This window comes from Oncorhynchus masou, chromosome 32, assembly GCF_036934945.1.
Source record: "Oncorhynchus masou masou isolate Uvic2021 chromosome 32, UVic_Omas_1.1, whole genome shotgun sequence".
Classification (NCBI taxonomy): domain Eukaryota; kingdom Metazoa; phylum Chordata; class Actinopteri; order Salmoniformes; family Salmonidae; genus Oncorhynchus; species Oncorhynchus masou.
The window spans coordinates 2,271,106-2,290,008 of NC_088243.1; the positions used below are offsets into that span (position 1 = coordinate 2,271,106).

At 44.7% G+C, this 18,903-nt stretch overlaps 1 protein-coding gene across 1 annotated transcript in view; it reads right to left on the reverse strand.

Annotated features, from left to right (window-relative positions):
- Window positions 1–15,099: 15,099 nt before the first annotated feature.
- The window catches only part of dnaaf9 (dynein axonemal assembly factor 9), a 120,103-nt gene continuing 116,299 nt past the window's right edge, over window positions 15,100–18,903 (reverse strand). Inside the window, exons 33-35 of the mRNA XM_064953088.1 lie at window positions 15,880–15,945; window positions 15,693–15,786; window positions 15,100–15,539 (exon numbers count right to left, since the gene is read on the reverse strand). Coding sequence (XP_064809160.1) covers window positions 15,433–15,539; window positions 15,693–15,786; window positions 15,880–15,945 — 267 coding nt within the window. The 3' untranslated portion in view covers window positions 15,100–15,432. The remainder of the gene's footprint in view (window positions 15,540–15,692; window positions 15,787–15,879; window positions 15,946–18,903) is intronic.

The window sequence follows — 18,903 nt, forward strand, 5'->3', positions numbered from 1 at the left end:
AAGAGCACCTCCTTCTGGGACACTGTACAGTCCATGGAGAATAAGAGCACCTCCTCCCAGCTGCCCACTGCTTGGAAACACTGTCACCAACGATAAATCTACGATAATCACTAATTTCAATAAGCATTTCTCTATAGCTGGCCATTCTTTCCACCTGGCTTCACCTACCTCAGACAACATCTCAGCACCCCCTACATCAACCAAGTTAACAAACAGATCACCGACCATTTCGAATCCCACCGTGCCTTCTCCACTATGCAATCAAGTTTCCGAGCTGGTCATGGATGCACCTCAGCCATGCTCAAGGTTCTAAACAATATCATAATCGCCATCAATAAAAGACAGTACTGTGCAGCCATCTTCATCGACCTGGCCAAGGCTTTCGACTCTGCCAATCACCGCATTCTTATTGGCACACTCAACAGCCTTGGTTTCTCAAATGACTGCCTCGCCTGTTTCACCAACTACTTCTCAGATAGAGTTCAGTGTGTCAAATCGGAGGGCCTGTTGTCCTGGCCTCTGGCAGTCTCTATGGGGGTGCCACAAGGTTAAATTCTCGGGCCGACTCTTTTCTCTGTACTGTACATATCAATGATGTCGCTCTTACTGCTGGTGATTCTCTGATCCACCTCTACGCAGACAAAACCATTCTGTATACATCTGGCCCTTCTTTGGACACTGTGCTAACAAATCTCCAAACGAGCTTCAATGCCATACAAATCTCCTTCCGTGGCCTCCAACTGCTTCTAAATGCTAGTATAACTAAATGCATGCTCTTTAACCAATTGCTGCCCACACCTCCCCGCCCGAATAGCATCACTACTCTGGACGATTCTGACTTAGAATATGTGAACATCTACAAGTACCTAGGTGTCTGGTTAGACTGTAAACTCTCCTTTCAGACTCACATTAAACATCTCCAATCTAAAATTAAATCTAGAACCGGCTTCCTATTTCGCAACAAAGCCTCCTTCACTCATGCTGCCAAACATACCCTTGTAAAACTGACTATCCTACCGATCCTTGACTTCGGCATTTACAAAATAGCCTCCAACACTGTACTCAGCATGTAGGGATGCAGTCTATCACAGTGCCATCTGTTTTGTCACCAAAGCCCCATATACTACCCACCACTGCGACCTGCAAACTCTCGTTGGCTGGCCCTCACTACATATTCGTCGCCAAACCCACTGGCTCCAGGTCATCTTTAAGTCTTTGGCTTTGGGGTAGAAGCTGTAAAGAAGCCTTTTGGACCTAGACTTGGCCTAGACTTGGTACTGCTTGCCGTGCGGTAGCAGAGAGAACAGTCTATGAGTAGGGAGGCTGGAGTCTTTGGCCATTTGTAGGCCCTTCTTCTGACACCGCCTGGTATAAAGGTCCTGGGTGACATGAAGCTTGCCAAATCTTTTCAGTGTCTTGAGGGGGAATAGGCTTTCGTCGTGCCCTCTTCACGACTGTCTTGGTGTGTTTGGACCATTCTAGCTTGTTAGTGATGTAGACACCAAGGAACTTGAAGCTCTCAACCTGCTCCACTACAGCCCCGTCGATGAGAATGGGGGTGTGCTCGGCCCTCCTTTTCCTGTAGTTCATGTTCATCTCCTTTGTCTTGATCACGTTGAGGGAGAGGTTGTTGTCCAGGCACCACATGGCCAGGTCTCTGCTGACTTCCTGTCTAGGTCATCTCATCATTGTCAGTGATCAGGCCTACCACTGTTGTGTCATCAGCAAACTTAATGATGGTGTTGTGCTTGCCCATGCAGTCATGGGTGAACAGGAAGTACAGGCGGGGACTGAGCACGGACCTCTGAGGGGCCCCCGTGTTGAGGATCAGTGTGGCAGATGTGTTGTTACCTACCCTTACCACCTGGGGGTGGCCTGTCAGGAAGTCCAGGATCCAGTTGCAGAGGGAGATGTTTAGTCCCAGGATCCTAAGCTTAGTGGGGGTCCAACGGCTCAGACACGAGAGGTATGTGGCAGGGTCTACAGTCAATCACGGACTACAAAAACAAAACCAGCCCCGTCGTGGACCACGATGTCTTGCTCTCAGACAGACTAAACAGCTTCTTTGCTCACTGTGAGGACAATACAGTGCCACCGACACGGCCCGCTACCAAAACCTGCGGACTCTCCTTCACCGTGGCCAACGTGAGTAAAACATTTAAACGTGTTAACCCTCGCAAGGCTGCCAGCCCAGACGTCATCCCTAGTCGCGTCCTCAGAGCATGCGCAGACCAGCTGGCTGGTGTGTTTACGGACATATTCAATCAATCCCTATCCCAGTCTGCTGTTCCCACATGCTTCAAGAGGGTGTCGTAGAAAATCGGATCAAATACAACGCATTACAGAACTTGTGAAGTCAATTCGGCTTTTTAATACAAGAATATAGCAAGCCGGGAAGGTCCATGGAACACACTCCACTTTCCAGAGCCCCGGCTCCAGTATTTATCCACATATTGCATATGAGCCCATCCCACATGCAAATAAAGTTACATTCCAATCCGTGCATCCCGCTTGTTCAGCTCAATAACGCCCATACCTGCTTTCCGTCAGATAATGATGACATGACCCTTGCTGTTCCTGTATTTAGCTAAAAGCATTCTTTTGTTTGTGTATTATCTAAGATCAGCAGACTATGTGTCTCCTCAGTTTCTAGCGTGTCCACCTATACTAAAAATACTATACATTCCTCTATTTTACAACCCTATGTTTTGGCTCAGCACTTAGCCAAAAGCATTCTTTTGTTTGTATTATCTAGGATCAGCAGACGATGTGTCTCCTCAGTTTCTAGCGTCTCTACTTCCTACAAATATGCGAACTATGTCTATTGGTCATCAGTTAGTAATTTGACTGACCCCCTCCTTTGTATATCCCTCTGGCCTTGGTATGTCCAGCTATTCTGTCACCTATGTGTTATATTTGCTCCCACAAGGGCCACCATTGTTCCTATTCCCAGGAAAGCTAAGGTAACTGAGCTAAACGACTAAACGCCCCGTAGCACTCACTTCCGTCATCATGAAGTGCTTTGAGAGACTAGTCAAGGACCATATCACCTCCACCTCACCGACCACCCAAGACCCACTCCAATTTGCTTACTGCCACAATAGGTCCACAGACGACGCAATCTCAACCACACTGCACACTGCCCTAACCCATCTAGACAAGAGGAATACCTATGTGAGAATGCTGTTCATCGACTACAGCTCAGCATTTAACACCATAGTACCCTCCAAACTTGTCATCAAGCTTGAGACCCTGGGTCTCGACCCCGCACTGTGCAACTGGGTCCTGGACTTTCTGACGGGCTGCCCCCAGGTGGTGAGGGTAGGAAACATCTCCACCCCGCAGATCCTCAACACTGGGGCACCACAGCCCTCTCCTGTACTCCCTGTTCACCCATGAATGCGTGGCCATACACGCCTCCAACCAAATCTGATTACCAACAATGATGAGACGGCCTACAGGGAAGAGGTGAGGGCCCTCTGAGTGTGGTGTCAGGAAAATAACCTCATACTCAACGTCAACAAAACAAATAGGAGATGATCGTGGACTTCAGGTAACAGCAGAGGGAGCACCCCCCATCCACATCGATGGGACAGTAGTGGAGAAGGTGGAAAGTTTTAAGTTCGTCGGCGTACACATCACGGACAAACAGAAATGGCCCACCAACACAGACAGCATGGTGAAGAAGGTGCAACAGCGCCTCTTCAACCAAGAGACTGAAAAAATTTGGCTTGTCACCAAAAACACTCACAAACTTTTACAGATGCACAATCGAGAGCATCCTGTCAGGCTGTATCACCACCTGGTACAGAAATTGCACCGTCCTCACCCGCAAGGCTCTTCAAGGGTAGTGCGGTCTGCACAAACTACCTGCCCTCAAGGACACCTACACATCCCGATGTCACAGGAAGGCCATAAAGATCATCAAGGACAACAACCACCCGAGCCACTGCCTGTTCACTATCGTCCAGAAGGCGAGGTCCGTACAGGGGTATCAAAGCTGGGACCGAGAGATTGAGAAACAGCTTCTATCTCAAGGCCATCAGACTGTTAAACAGCCACCACTAACATTGAGTGGCTGCTGCCAACATACAGACTCAAATCTCTAGCCACTTTAATAATTAAAAATTGGATGTAATAAATGTATCACAAGTCACTTTAAACAATGCCACTTTATATAATGTTTACATACTGTACATTACTCATCTCATATGTATATACTGTACTCTATACCATCTACTGCATCTTGCCTATGCCACACGGCCATCGCTCATCCATATATTTAAAAGTACATATTCTTATTCATGTGAATAAGGTAGTTGTTAGATTACTTGATAGATATTACTGCACGGTCGGAACTAGAAGCACAAGCATTTCGCTACACTCGCATTATTAACATCTGCTAACCATGTGACCAATAAAATTTGATTTGATTTAGTGATGAGCTTTGAGGGCACTATAGTGTTGAACGCTGAGCTGTAGTCAATGTATAGCATTATCACATAGGTGTTCCTCTTGTCCAGGTGGGAAAGGGCAGTGTGGAGTGCAGTAGAGGTTGCGTAATCCGTGGATCTGTTGGGGCGGTATGCAAATTGGAGTGGGTCTAGGGTTTCTGGGATAAGGGTTTTGATGTGTGCCATGACCAGCCTTTCAAAGCACTTTATGGCTACAGATGTGTGCTACAGGTCGGTAGTCATTTAGGCAGGTTACCTTGGTGTTCTTGAGCACAGGGTCTATGGTGGTCTGCTTGAAACATGTTGGTGTTACAGACTCGGTCAGGGACAGGTTGAAAATGTCAGTGAAGACACTTGCCAGTTGGTCAGCGCATGCTCGGAGTACACGTCCTGGTAACCCGTGTGAATGGTTGTGAATGGTGACCTGTTTAAAGGTCTTACTCACATCGGCTACGGAGAGCGTGATCACACAGTCGTCCGGAACAGCTGGAGCTCCCATGCATGCTTCAGTGTTGCTTGCCTTGAAGCGCGCATAGAAGTCATTTAGTTCGTCTGGTAGGCTCGTGTCACTGGGCAGCTCGCAGTTGTTTTTGTCTTTGTAGTCCATAATAGTTTGCAAACCCTGCCACATCCGACGAGCATCAGAGCAGTAGGATTCAATCACTGCCCTTTGAGGCTTTCAAAAAGCTCCCTGATCTTTGTAGTTGAATCTGTGCTGGAATTCAACACTTGACAGAGAGACCTTACAGATGTATGAGGGACAGATAAAGGGTTAGTCATAAATCATGCTAAACACTATTATTACACACAAAGTGAGTCCATGTATGTTATGTGACTTGTTAAGCCCCATCTTACTGAACTAATGTAGGCTTGCCCAAACAAAGGGGCTTATGTAAAGACTACATTTTAGTTAATTATTTGTTATTCATCTTTAAAAATGTAAAACATTTCTTCCATTTTCACAGAGTATTTTGTTGAATAAATTACAATTAAATCCATATAATACCACTAACAAAAATTCTGAAGAAATCCAGGGGTTTGAATACATTAAGGTACAGTAAATACACTCATATCTGACAATGACAAAAATAATGAGACTATTTAACCATATCAATATTTTAATGGATTACTTGGTGCAATAAATAACACAATAAGATTATAAAAGCATCAGTCACAGGAAAAAACTAAAGTTACAGTAGTTTTGTGCAAATGCGATTCAATTAATCATCCTCAAAAACATTTTGGCACTTTAAGTTCACTTCACCAAATTCCTTATTTCAGCTTATTGGATTCCACATCGGAAATCCTTTTTTGAGGCATTGTATTAATATAGTTATGTTACAGATGGTAACTTGGTTGTAGAGGTGAAAAGAGTCTTTAGTTTACCACCATGTTCATGCCATAAACTACCTCCAACTTAAATCAATACTTTTCCAAACATATACATGTAGTTGTCATAAGATTGTATGGGGGAAAAACTATGGGCTATGAGCTTCTGATTAGGATTGGCAGACTAACCACTACTGAACCATCAGTAGTGTTTGACAGGGTGCAACCCACTGTTACAGGTGTGGAAACCTGGGCCCAGATTTACAAAACATTCTTATGCAAAAACTTAAGAACCTTCTTAAGAATTTTTTTTATAAGTTCATAAGATAGTTCACAAGTGCAATTCTTCAACAATATTTTAAGCTTTTATAATTTTCTTACAAACTTAACTATCTTCTTAAAATGATTGTCACTAGGCAAACTGTTTTAGCTAGCTATAGTATCTAGCTAGCAATGACAATCATGTTAGCATATTTCATACTGAGATGACTAAAACATGTTTTGGGGTTTCAAATAATCAATACTGAAACTTTCAGATGAAGTTTGAGTGAATTAAATATGTTCAATTGATTTAATTAGCTCATTATCTCACTGCCCTGAGTTTAAGACAAGGGTTTAGCTATCTTGGAATTAATAAAATGTCCAAGAACAAACTATATTTTCAAAAATCTAATTTCTTCTTATATTTTTACTTGAATAGAAACATGAAATAACACAAGAACATGTCCAAGAAGCTTTTTGAGGAATACCAACTTTGCTGAACTTTAAATCTGTAGTCTATAGTTAAGGAATAAATGGCAGTTAAGAAGAAACATCTTCTTAAGAAGGTTTTGTGAATCTGGGCCCTGACCTATAACCTTCCTATATACCTGAGTTATTACTCCCACTGAAACTTGTGATTCCTTTTAACACCTAAAGACTGTTGAAGTCAGGGTACTGTATAGGTAGGTTACTGTAGGCATGTGAAAGATCACTTTGACTACAGGTGAGATACTTACTCCATTACAAAACATAAAAATACAATGAATTCAAATATCAGTTTTCATCAAAGTGCATAAATTCCAAATGTTGGCTCTCTGGAACCTTGGAGCCAATCTTCAGAACATTTAATTTCGTTTAGAACATACTCATCACATTTCCCTCATAAACAAACAATAAACACTAAACTTTGTTTTTGTCCTATAACTTCAGCTACAAGCCGCGAGCCTCCACATACAGCATGAATACAACATAGCCAGAGGGTTAAGTAAGAAGAGTTACATCAGAAGCATAGATTTAGCTCTGAGTTAGAGGGGAGAACCTCTAGAGGGCTTTTTCTCTGGGGCCCACTGAGCAATAAGGTGGGTCACCTAACCAATCAGCTGACCAATACCCTAAATAGGACAGGGTAGGCTGCTCTACTTTAACCACTAGGACAGGGTAGGCTGCTCTACTTTAACCACTAGGACAGGGTAGGCTGCTCTACTTTAACCACTAGGACAGGGTAGGCTACTGCTCTACTTTAACCACTAAGTTAACTATTAGGACAGGGCAGGCTGCTCTACTTTAACCACTAGGACAGGGTAGGCTGCTCTACTTTAACCACTAGGACAGGGTAGGCTGCTCTACTTTAACCACTAGGACAGGGATGGTAGCCTACTGCTCTACTTTAACCACTAAGTTAACTATTAGGACAGGGTAGGCTGCTCTACTTTAACCACTAGGACAGGGTAGGCTGTTCTACTTTAACCACTAAGTTAACCACTAGGACAGGGTAGGCTGCTCTACTTCAACCACTAGGACAGGGTGGGCTGCTCTACTTTAACCACTAAGTTAACTATTAGGACAGGGCAGGCTGCTCTACTTTAACCACTAGGACAGGGTAGGCTGCTCTACTTTAACCACTAAGTTAACCACTAGGACAGGGTAGGCTGCTCTACTTTAACCACTAGGACAGGGTAGGCTGCTCTACTTTAACCACTAGGACAGGGTAGGCTGCTCTACTTTAACCACTAAGTTAACCACTAGGACAGGGTAGGCTGCTCTACTTTAACCACTAAGTTAACCACTAGGACAGGGTAGGCTGCTCTACTTTAACCACTAAGTTAACCATTAGGACAGGGTAGGCTGCTCTACTTTAACCACTAAGTTAACCATTAGGACAGGGTAGGCTGCTCTACTTTAACCACTAAGTTAACCATTAGGACAGGGTAGGCTGCTCTACTTTAACCACTAAGTTAACTACTAGGACAGGGTAGGCTGCTCTACTTTAACCACTAAGTTAACTATTAGGACAGGGTAGGCTGCTCTACTTTAGCCACTAAGTTAACCATTAGGACAGGGTAGGCTGCTCTACTTTAACCACTAGGACAGGGTAGGCTGCTCTACTTTAACCACTAGGACAGGGTGGGCTGCTCTACTTTAACCACTAGGACAGGGTAGGCTGCCCTACTTTAAGCACTAAGTTAACCATTAGGACAGGGTAGGCTGCTCTACTTTAACCACTAAGTTAACTATTAGGACAGGGTAGGCTGCTCTACTTTAACCACTAAGTTAACCATTAGGACAGGGTAGGCTGCTCTACTTTAACCACTAAGTTAACTACTAGGACAGGGTAGGCTGCTCTACTTTAACCACTAAGTTAACTATTAGGACAGGGTAGGCTGCTCTACTTTAACCACTAAGTTAACCATTAGGACAGGGTAGGCTGCTCTACTTTAACCACTAGGACAGGGTAGGCTGCCCTACTTTAAGCACTAAGTTAACCATTAGGACAGGGTAGGCTGCTCTACTTTAACCACTAAGTTAACTATTAGGACAGGGTAGGCTGCTCTACTTTAACCACTAAGTTAACCATTAGGACAGGGTAGGCTGCTCTACTTTAACCACTAAGTTAACCATTAGGACAGGGTAGGCTGCTCTACTTTAACCACTAAGTTAACTACTAGGACAGGGTAGGCTGCTCTACTTTAACCACTAAGTTAACTATTAGGACAGGGTAGGCTGCTCTACTTTAGCCACTAAGTTAACCATTAGGACAGGGTAGGCTGCTCTACTTTAACCACTAAGTTAACCATTAGGACAGGGTAGGCTGCTCTACTTTAACCACTAAGTTAACCATTAGGACAGGGTAGGCTGCTCTACTTTAACCACTAAGTTAACCACTAGGACAGGGTAGGCTGCTCTACTTTAACCACTAAGTTAACTATTAGGACAGGGTAGGCTGCTCTACTTTAACCACTAGGACAGGGTAGGCTGCTCTACTTTAACCACTAGGACAGGGTGGGCTGCTCTACTTTAACCACTAGGACAGGGTAGGCTGCCCTACTTTAAGCACTAAGTTAACCATTAGGACAGGGTAGGCTGCTCTACTTTAACCACTAGGACAGGGTAGGCTGCCTTACTTTAAGCACTAAGTTAACCATTAGGACAGGGTAGGCTGCTCTACTTTAACCACTAACTCATCATCCTCATTTTTGACAACAGCTTTGAAACTAGAACCACGAGGACCCCGATTTCCATTCAGAATCATTGTGGCTTCGTATCATTTATTTACTAGTTGAAACGGTGTGAGCCCTCGAGTGACCTCCCCTTCCCCCGGGGCTTACTGCCCCCTTTGGCTGAGTAACACATTGCTTAAAGAACAATTCCATTGATTCGGTCCTTTCACCAACACTGTTTAAGATAGCTGGTCCCAGATCTGTTTGTCATCATCTCAACTCCTTGTCATGCCAAACCGGCAAGGCGTGGCATGATGGCACAAATAGACTGGTACCCAGGCCGTTTCAGGACGGTTCCTCAGCCCCGTCATGTACAGCAGCAGTAGAATGTAGACTAGAGGGGGCTGGACGGTTCCTCAGCCCCCAGCCCCGTCATGTACAGTAGCAGTAGAATGTAGACTAGAGGGGGCTGGACGGTTCCTCAGCCCCCAGCCCCGTCATGTACAGTAGCAGTAGAATGTAGACTAGAGGGGGCTGGACGGTTCCTCAGCCCCCAGCCCCGTCATGTACAGTAGCAGTAGAATGTAGACTAGAGGGGGCTGGACGGTTCCTCAGCCCCCAGCCCCGTCATGTACAGTAGCAGTAGAATGTAGACTAGAGGGGGCTGGACGGTTCCTCAGCCCCCAGCCCCGTCATGTACAGTAGCAGTAGAATGTAGACTAGAGGGGGCTGGACGGTTCCTCAGCCCCCAGCCCCGTCATGTACAGTAGTAGAATGTAGACTAGAGGGGGCTGGAGCTCTGAGCAGGATTATTTCTTAGCCGTATAGTAACGGGCCAAGGCACTGCTGGACCAGAGAAACATCACGTCTCACAACATTTCTCTGTTTTGCTTATTTATTCAATTGTGTGAGAAAAAGATTGACTCTTAGCTTTTTCTCTGTTCAATTCACAGCAATACAAAAATACTCTAGTGGTGTCTGAGGTACTTCAATTCTCACCAGTTTTGTAAAATAAACGTGATCATTTTCTCTTGGTTATACCAGTTTGGTGAAAGGCAATAGTATCAGAATATATCTTAGATATATATATATATATATATTAAAAGGACATCCTAACACATGCAGATAGTAGCACATAAGATGCCACACTAAGTTAATATCACAAACATGTTCAATAATAACCCCCTAGAACCCTTTAAGGACTGATAGCTACACCGTAGACCAATCACTGTCTGTTTCCAAACACCGCCCATTTAGACCTGTAGTTATGGCTCTGTGTCTCTGACTCAACTAAGACAGGTCTCTGTGGTATTGCGAATGAAAACCATTTTTGCTGTAAGCAGACAAGAGGACTTGTCAGAAGAGACTTCAGTGATACAGAGACAGACACAGAGCGTTAGTCTCCAGTGCTGTGGATTAGGTCAGCATGGTACTAAACGTTAAGCAAATCTCAACTCACTCCAATGTTGAGACTGAGAACACGGTCCTTATTTAATCAGCTAGTCCTTAAAATAGTTCTGTGAAGGTAGTTAGAATACATATAAAAACAGAGTACAATTGCACTTGATAAAGTTAAGGAGAGGGAGGGATTGTAAGCTAAGAGAATGAATAGTAACATGGGTCAGGAGGATTGTGATGTAGTCTGTCCTTTCTAGACTGATTGACTGGGTGTGTATATGACTGGAACAGGCCTGGACCCTGAAGAAACTAACTTACTGGCTAGCGATCATTCTCTATTCAGACAGTAACACGTCTAGCAGAGGACTGGGTCATTATCTATTCAGACAGTAACACGTCTAGCAGAGGACTGGGTCATTATCTATTCAGACAGTAACACGTCTAGCATGGGAGGCACTGTGAATGGACAGGCTTGGTATAGATGGACTGTATGACAGGCTTGGTATAGATGGACTGGTGAGTGGAGCTAAATTAGCAGACCGTAACTGTTCTCCAGGTGAGTGGAGCTAAATTAGCAGACCGTAACTGTTCTCCAGGTAAGTGGAACTAAATTAGCAGACCGTAACTGTTCTCCAGGTGAGTGGAGCTAAATTAGTAGACCGTAACTGTTCTCCTGGTGAGTGGAGCTAAATTAGCAGACCGTAACTGTTCTCCAGGTGAGTGGAGCTAAATTAGCAGACCGTAACTGTTCTCCAGGTGAGTGGAGCTAAATTAGCAGACCGTAACTGTTCTCCAGGTGAGTGGAGCTAAATTAGCAGACCGTAACTGTTCTCCAGGTGAGTAGAACTAAATTAGCAGACCGTAACTGTTCTCCAGGTGAGTAGAGCTAAATTAGCAGACCGTAACTGTTCTCCAGGTGAGTAGAACTAAATTAGCAGACCGTAACTGTTCTCCAGGTGAGTAGAACTAAATTAGCAGACCGTAACTGTTCTCCAGGTGAGTGGAGCTAAATTAGCAGACCGTAACTGTTCTCCAGGTGAGTAGAACTAAATTAGCAGACTGTAACTGTTCTCCTGGTGAGTGGAACTAAATTAGCAGACCATAACTGTTCTCCAGGTGAGTGGAGCTAAATTAGCAGACCGTAACTGTTCTCCAGGTGAGTGGAGCTAAATTAGCAGACCGTAACTGTTCTCCAGGTGAGTGGAGCTAAATTAGCAGACCGTAACTGTTCTCCTGGTGAGTGGAACTAAATTAGCAGACCGTAACTGTTCTCCAGGTGAGTAGAACTAAATTAGCAGACCGTAACTGTTCTCCAGGTGAGTGGAGCTAAATTAGCAGACCGTAACTGTTCTCCAGGTGAGTGGAACTAAATTAGCAGACCGTAACTGTTCTCCTGGTGAGTGGAGCTAAATTAGTAGACCATAACTGTTCTCCTGGTGAGTGGAGCTAAATTCTGTTCTCCAGGTGAGTAGAACTAAATTAGCAGACCGTAACTGTTCTCCAGGTGAGTGGAGCTAAATTAGCAGACCGTAACTGTTCTCCAGGTGAGTGGAGCTAAATTAGCAGACCGTAACTGTTCTCCAGGTGAGTGGAACTAAATTAGCAGACCGTAACTGTTCTCCAGGTGAGTGGAGCTAAATTAGCAGACCATAACTGTTCTGTCAACTATTGTCGAATATTCTGTTATTTTCTAGTTTGAAATCCCATCTATCTAACAGGTAGTGGACACATTTTAAATCCCATCTATCTAACAGGTAGTGGACACAGGTTAAATCCCATCTATCTAATAGGTAGTGGACACATTTTAAATCCCATCTATCTAACAGGTAGTGGACACATTTTAAATCCCATCTATCTAACAGGTAGTGGACACATTTTAAATCCCATCTATCTAGTAGGTAGTGGACACATTTTAAATCCCATCTATCTAGTAGGTAGTGGACACATTTTAAATCCCATCTATCTAGTAGGTAGTGGACACAGGTTAAGTCCCATCTATCTAGTAGGTAGTGGACACATTTTAAATCCCATCTATCTAGTAGGTAGTGGACACAGGTTAAGTTCCATCTATCTAGTAGGTAGTGGACACATTTTAAATCCCATCTATCTAACAGGTAGTGGACACAGGTTAAATCCCATCTATCTAGTAGGTAGTGGACACATTTTAAATCCCATCTATCTAGTAGGTAGTGGACACATTTTAAATCCCATCTATCTAACAGGTAGTGGACACAGGTTAAATCCCATCTATCTAGTAGGTAGTGGACACAGGTTAAGTCCCATCTATCTAGTAGGTAGTGGACACATTTTAAATCCCATCTATCTAACAGGTAGTGGACACAGGTTAAATCCCATCTATCTAGTAGGTAGTGGACACATTTTAAATCCCATCTATCTAGTAGGTAGTGGACACATTTTAAATCCCATCTATCTAACAGGTAGTGGACACATTTTAAATCCCATCTATCTAGTAGGTAGTGGACACATTTTAAATCCCATCTATCTAGTAGGTAGTGGACACATTTTAAGTCCCATCTATCTAGTAGGTAGTGGACACATTTTAAATCCCATCTATCTAGTAGGTAGTGGACACAGGTTAAGTCCCATCTATCTAGTAGGTAGTGGACACATTTTAAATCCCATCTATCTAGTAGGTAGTGGACACAGGTTAAGTCCCATCTATCTAGTAGGTAGTGGACACAGGTTAAGTCCCATCTATCTAGTAGGTAGTGGACGCAGGTTAAGTCCCATCTATCTAATAGGTAGTGGACACAGGTTAAGTCCCATCTATCTAGTAGGTAGTGGACACAGGTTAAGTCCCATCTATCTAGTAGGTAGTGGACACAGGTTAAGTCCCATCTATCTAGTAGGTAGTGGACGCAGGTTAAGTCCCATCTATCTAATAGGTAGTGGACACAGGTTAAGTCCCATCTATCTAGTAGGTAGTGGACACAGGTTAAGTCCCATCTATCTAGTAGGTAGTGGACACATTTTAAATCCCATCTATCTAACAGGTAGTGGACACATTTTAAATCCCATCTATCTAGTAGGTAGTGGACACATTTTAAGTCCCATCTATCTAGTAGGTAGTGGACACAGGTTAAGTCCCATCTATCTAGTAGGTAGTGGACACAGGTTAAGTCCCATCTATCTAGTAGGTAGTGGACACAGGTTAAATCCCATCTATCTAACATTTAGTGGACACAGGTTAAGTCCCATCGCCAGGAACATCACGACAGGTAGTCCTGAGAGAACATGTAAGCCACCTCCAACACCCATCTATCTAACAGGTAGTGGACGCAGATTAAGTCCCACATCAAGGAACTGCATGTGGTCAACAACACTAACTCTGACCCCTGACCCTACCCATCCCTGTAATACACCATTACTAAGACCCTGACCTCTGACCCGACCCATCCCTGTAATACACCACTACTAACTCATTCCTCAGCCCTTATCTGACCAACACCAGTCCTACCCTCCCCATCCCTCAAACACCCTCAACCCAAACCCTCCTACTCCAGACCAAAGTGGCCTAAATCAGCCCAAACCCTCCTAACCCAAAGTGGCCTAAGCCAGCCCAAACCCTCCTAACCCAAAGTGGCCTAAACCAGCCCAAACCCTCCTAACCCAAAGTGGCCTAAACCAGCCCAAACCCTCCTAACCCAAAGTGGCCTAAACCAGCCCAAACCCTCCTAACCAAAACTAGCCTAAACCAGCCCAAACCCTCCTAACCCAAACTAGCCTAAACCAGCCCAAACCCTCCTAACCCAAAGTGGGGTAAACCAGCCCAAACCCTCCTAACCCAAAGTGGCCTAAACCAGCCCAAACCCTCCTAACCCAAAGTGGCCTAAACCAGCCCAAACCCTCCTAACCAAAACTGGCCTAAACCAGCACAAACCCTCCTAACCAAAACTGGCCTAAACCAGCCCAAACTGGCCTAAACCAGCCCAAACTGGCCTAAACCAGCCCAAACCCTCCTAACCCAAACTGGCCTAAACCAGCCCAAACCCTCCTAACCCAAACTGGCCTAAACCAGCCCAAACCCTCCTAACCCAAACTGGCCTAAACCAGCCCAAACCCTCCTAACCCAAACTGGCCTAAACCAGCCTAATTGATTTCAGGCCATCCCCATTCCAACCAGAATCCCACCCACAGCATGTTAGGTGGTCGTGTGAAAGGGGAGGAGTAATGTTATTGTTGATGTTTGATCACCATGACATTATGTTACTGAGGACCACGTTGCTATGCTGACTAGAGCTGGGTGACGGTCTCGCTAGTATTTACAACAGGAGACAGTTTCTATCACCACACCAGGGATTGACAGCTACAGGCTGTCTATTCAAAGTTCACAGCTCTGCGTCCACTTCCTCTCACCAAGTCTGACACTGATACAAGCTATTAGCACAGTAGAGCCAGTGAGAACAGCTACACAGCGTGATACTGAAAGCAGCTAACTAACAGGTGGGCTGTGCATCGTATGACAGGTCAGGAAAGGAGACGAGAAAGGAGTGTTTTAATAATGCCAACAGCCAGGCTACAAATAGAACCAATTCTACTGGCCTATTAGAAACATACCTAGGATGATACTGACTGACAATGTAAAGTTGAACCTCTTATCTGCACAGAAAGCTTGTGCTCTCTCACCATAATAATGTCTTGATTCAGTTATGTTTATCACCCCTATATGTATGGTGACAGGATGTATGGTATAGTGGAGGTGACAGGATGTATGGTATAGTTTCCCCATTTGTTTCCCTTTGAGATGTGCTGAAGAGGACAAACAGTAAAAGGACGAGACAGACGACCTCTAACCCCAACCTTGGGGGTCACTAAGGGTCAAACAGGTCCTGGTGCTGCTGCTGCTCCAGCTGATTGTTGAAGAGGTCGATCTCTCGGTTGGCCTCCTCAACATACTCCGCTATGAACTGGTCCATTTCTGCAGGGGCTTGATGTAAGGACAGCTACACCACCTACTACTCATCAACAACAAACCATTCAGTGGAATAGGGAGGTGTTGTCAGGTGTTGTATTAGACGCCAGGGTTTTACAATGGTTGTGTTGAGGACAGACAGTAGCGATAAAAGGATACGTGGATGGAAGCTGTTCTTCTCCCCAAAGAAACTGACGTACTGTTGTCCGTTGTAGAAGAAGCCTGGAGGCAGAGGGTCCAGATGCCTCTTCACCTAAACACAGAAACAGACAGGTTGACAGACAGGTACACAGACGGACAGGCGGGCCAAGAGAGAGGAAACATGGTATATTAGAGGAACACTCACATGGATGGTCCTGATTTCCTGAGGAGAGAGGCTGGTGTGGGTCTTCTTCACCTTCCTCTCCTCCTTCTGAAAACAAGACCACAGATACCAAGATGAGTATATTACCTCTGATGGTGACAATACGATCAACCTCTGCAACTTCTCTACAGCACAGTAGACGGCCAGTTAGCAGGTCAGTTAGATGGTCAGGTAGATGGTCAGTTAGATGAGCTGTGAGTTCCAGTAGATGGTCAGTTAGATGGTCAGGTAGATGGTCAGGTAGATGGTGAGTTAGCTGGTCAGTTAGATGGTCAGTTAGATGGTCAGTTAGATGGTCAGGTAGATGGTCAGCTAGATGGTCAGCTAGATGGTCAGCTAGATGGTCAGTTAGATGGTGAGTTAGCTGGTCAGTTAGATGGTCAGTTAGATGGTCAGCTAGATGGTCAGTTAGATGGTCAGCTAGATGGTCAGCTAGATGGTCAGCTAGATGGTCAGTTAGATGGTCAGTTAGATGGTCAGGTAGATGGTCAGTTAGATGGTCAGTTAGATGAGCTGTGAGTTCCAGTAGTTGGTCAGTTAGATGGTCAGTTAGATGGTCAGCTAGATGGTCAGTTAGATGGTCAGGTAGATGGTCAGCTAGATGGTCAGCTAGATGGTCAGCTAGATGGTCAGTTAGATGGTGAGTTAGCTGGTCAGTTAGATGGTCAGTTAGATGGTCAGCTAGATGGTCAGCTAGATGGTCAGCTAGATGGTCAGCTAGATGGTCAGCTAGATGGTCAGTTAGATGGTCAGTTAGATGGTCAGGTAGATGGTCAGTTAGATGGTCAGTTAGATGAGCTGTGAGTTCCAGTAGTTGGTCAGTTAGATGGTCAGTTAGATGGTCAGCTAGATGGTCAGTTAGATGGTCAGATAGATGGTCAGATAGATGGTCAGTAAGATGGTGAGTTAGCTGGTCAGTTAGATGGTCAGTTAGATGGTCAGCTAGATGGTCAGTTAGATGGTCAGTTAGATGGTCAGTTAGATGGTCAGTTAGATGGTCAGGTAGATGGTCAGTTAGATGGTCAGTTAGATGAGCTGTGAGTTCCAGTAGTTGGTCAGTCAGATGGGCAGTTAGATAGTCAGTTAGATGGTCAGATAGATGGTCAGCTAGATGGTCAGTTAGATGGTCAGCTAGATGGTCAGTTAGATGGTCAGCTAGATGGCCAGTTAGATGGTCAGATAGATGGCCAGTTAGATGGTCAGTTAGATGGTCAGTTGGATGGTCAGTTAGATGAGCTGTGAGTTCCAGTAGTTGGTCAGTTAGATGGTCAGTTAGATGAGCTGTGAGTTCCAGTAGATGGTCAGGTAGATGGTCAGTTAGATGGTCAGTTAGCAGGTCAGTTAGATGGCCAGTTAGATGGTCAGCTAGATGGCCAGTTAGATGAGCTGTGAGTTCCAGTAGTTGGTCAGTTAGATGAGCTGTGAGTTCCAGTAGTTGGTCAGTTAGATGAGCTGTGAGTTCCAGTAGTTGGTCAGTTAGATGAGCTTTGAGTTCCAGTAGATGGTCAGTTAGATGAGCTGTGAGTTCCAGTAGATGGTCAGGTAGATGGTCAGTTAGATGAGCTGTGAGTTCCAGTAGTTGGTCAGTTAGATGAGCTGTGAGTTCCAGTAGTTGGTCAGTTAGATGGTCAGTTAGATGAGCTGTGAGTTCCAGTAGATGGTCAGGTAGATGAGCTGTGAGTTCCAGTAGTTGGTCAGTTAGATGGTCAGTTAGATGGCCAGTTAGATGGTCAGTTAGATGGACAGTTAGATGGTCAGTTAGATGGTCAGGTAGATGGTCAGTTAGATGGTCAGTTAGATGGTCAGGTAGATGGCCAGTTAGATGGTCAGTTAGATGGTCAGCTAGATGGCCAGTTAGATTGTCAGCTAGATGGTCAGGTAGATGGTCAGTTAGATGGTCAGTTAGATGGTCAGTTAGATGAGCTGTGAGTTCCAGTAGTTGGTCATTCAGATGGCCAGTTAGATAGTCAGTTAGATGGTCAGTTAGATGGTCAGTTAGATGGTCAGATAGATGGAGAGTTAGATGGTCAGTTAGATGGTCAGCTAGATGGTCAGCTAGATGGTCAGCTAGATGGTCAGCTAGATGAGCTGTGAGTTCCAGTAGTTGGTCAGTTAGATGGTCAGTTAGATGAGCTGTGAGTTCCAGTTGATGATCAGGTAGATGGTCAGTTAGATGGTCAGTTAGCAGGTCAGCTAGATGGCCAGTTAGATGGTCAGCTAGATGGCCAGTTAGATAGTCAGGTAGATGGTCAGTTAGATGGCCAGTTAGATGATCTGTGAGTTCCAGTAGTTGGTCAGTTAGATGAGCTGTGAGTTCCAGTAGTTGGTCAGTTAGATGATCTGTGAGTTCCAGTAGTTGGTCAGTTAGATGAGCTGTGAGTTCCAGTAGTTGGTCAGTTAGATGGTCAGTTAGATGAGCTGTGAGTTCCAGTAGATGGTCAGGTAGATGAGCTGTGAGTTCCAGTAGTTGGTCAGTTAGATGAGCTGTGAGTTCCAGTAGTTGGTCAGTTAGATGAGCTGTGAGTTCCAGTAGTTGGTCAGTTAGATGAGCTGTGAGTTCCAGTATATGGTCAGTTAGATGGCCAGGTAGATGGTCAGGTAGATGGTGAGTTAGCTGGTCAGTTAGATGGTCAGTTAGATGGTCAGTTAGATGGTCAGGTAGATGGTCAGCTAGATGGTCAGCTAGATGGTCAGCTAGATGGTCAGCTAGATGGTCAGTTAGATGGTGAGTTAGCTGGTCAGTTAGATGGTCAGTTAGATGGTCAGCTAGATGGTCAGCTAGATGGTCAGCTAGATGGTCAGTTAGATGGTCAGGTAGATGGTCAGTTAGATGGTCAGTTAGATGAGCTGTGAGTTCCAGTAGTTGGTCAGTTAGATGGTCAGTTAGATGGTCAGCTAGATGGTCAGTTAGATGGTCAGTTAGATGGTCAGATAGATGGTCAGTTAGATGGTGAGTTAGCTGGTCAGTTAGATGGTCAGTTAGATGGTCAGCTAGATGGTCAGTTA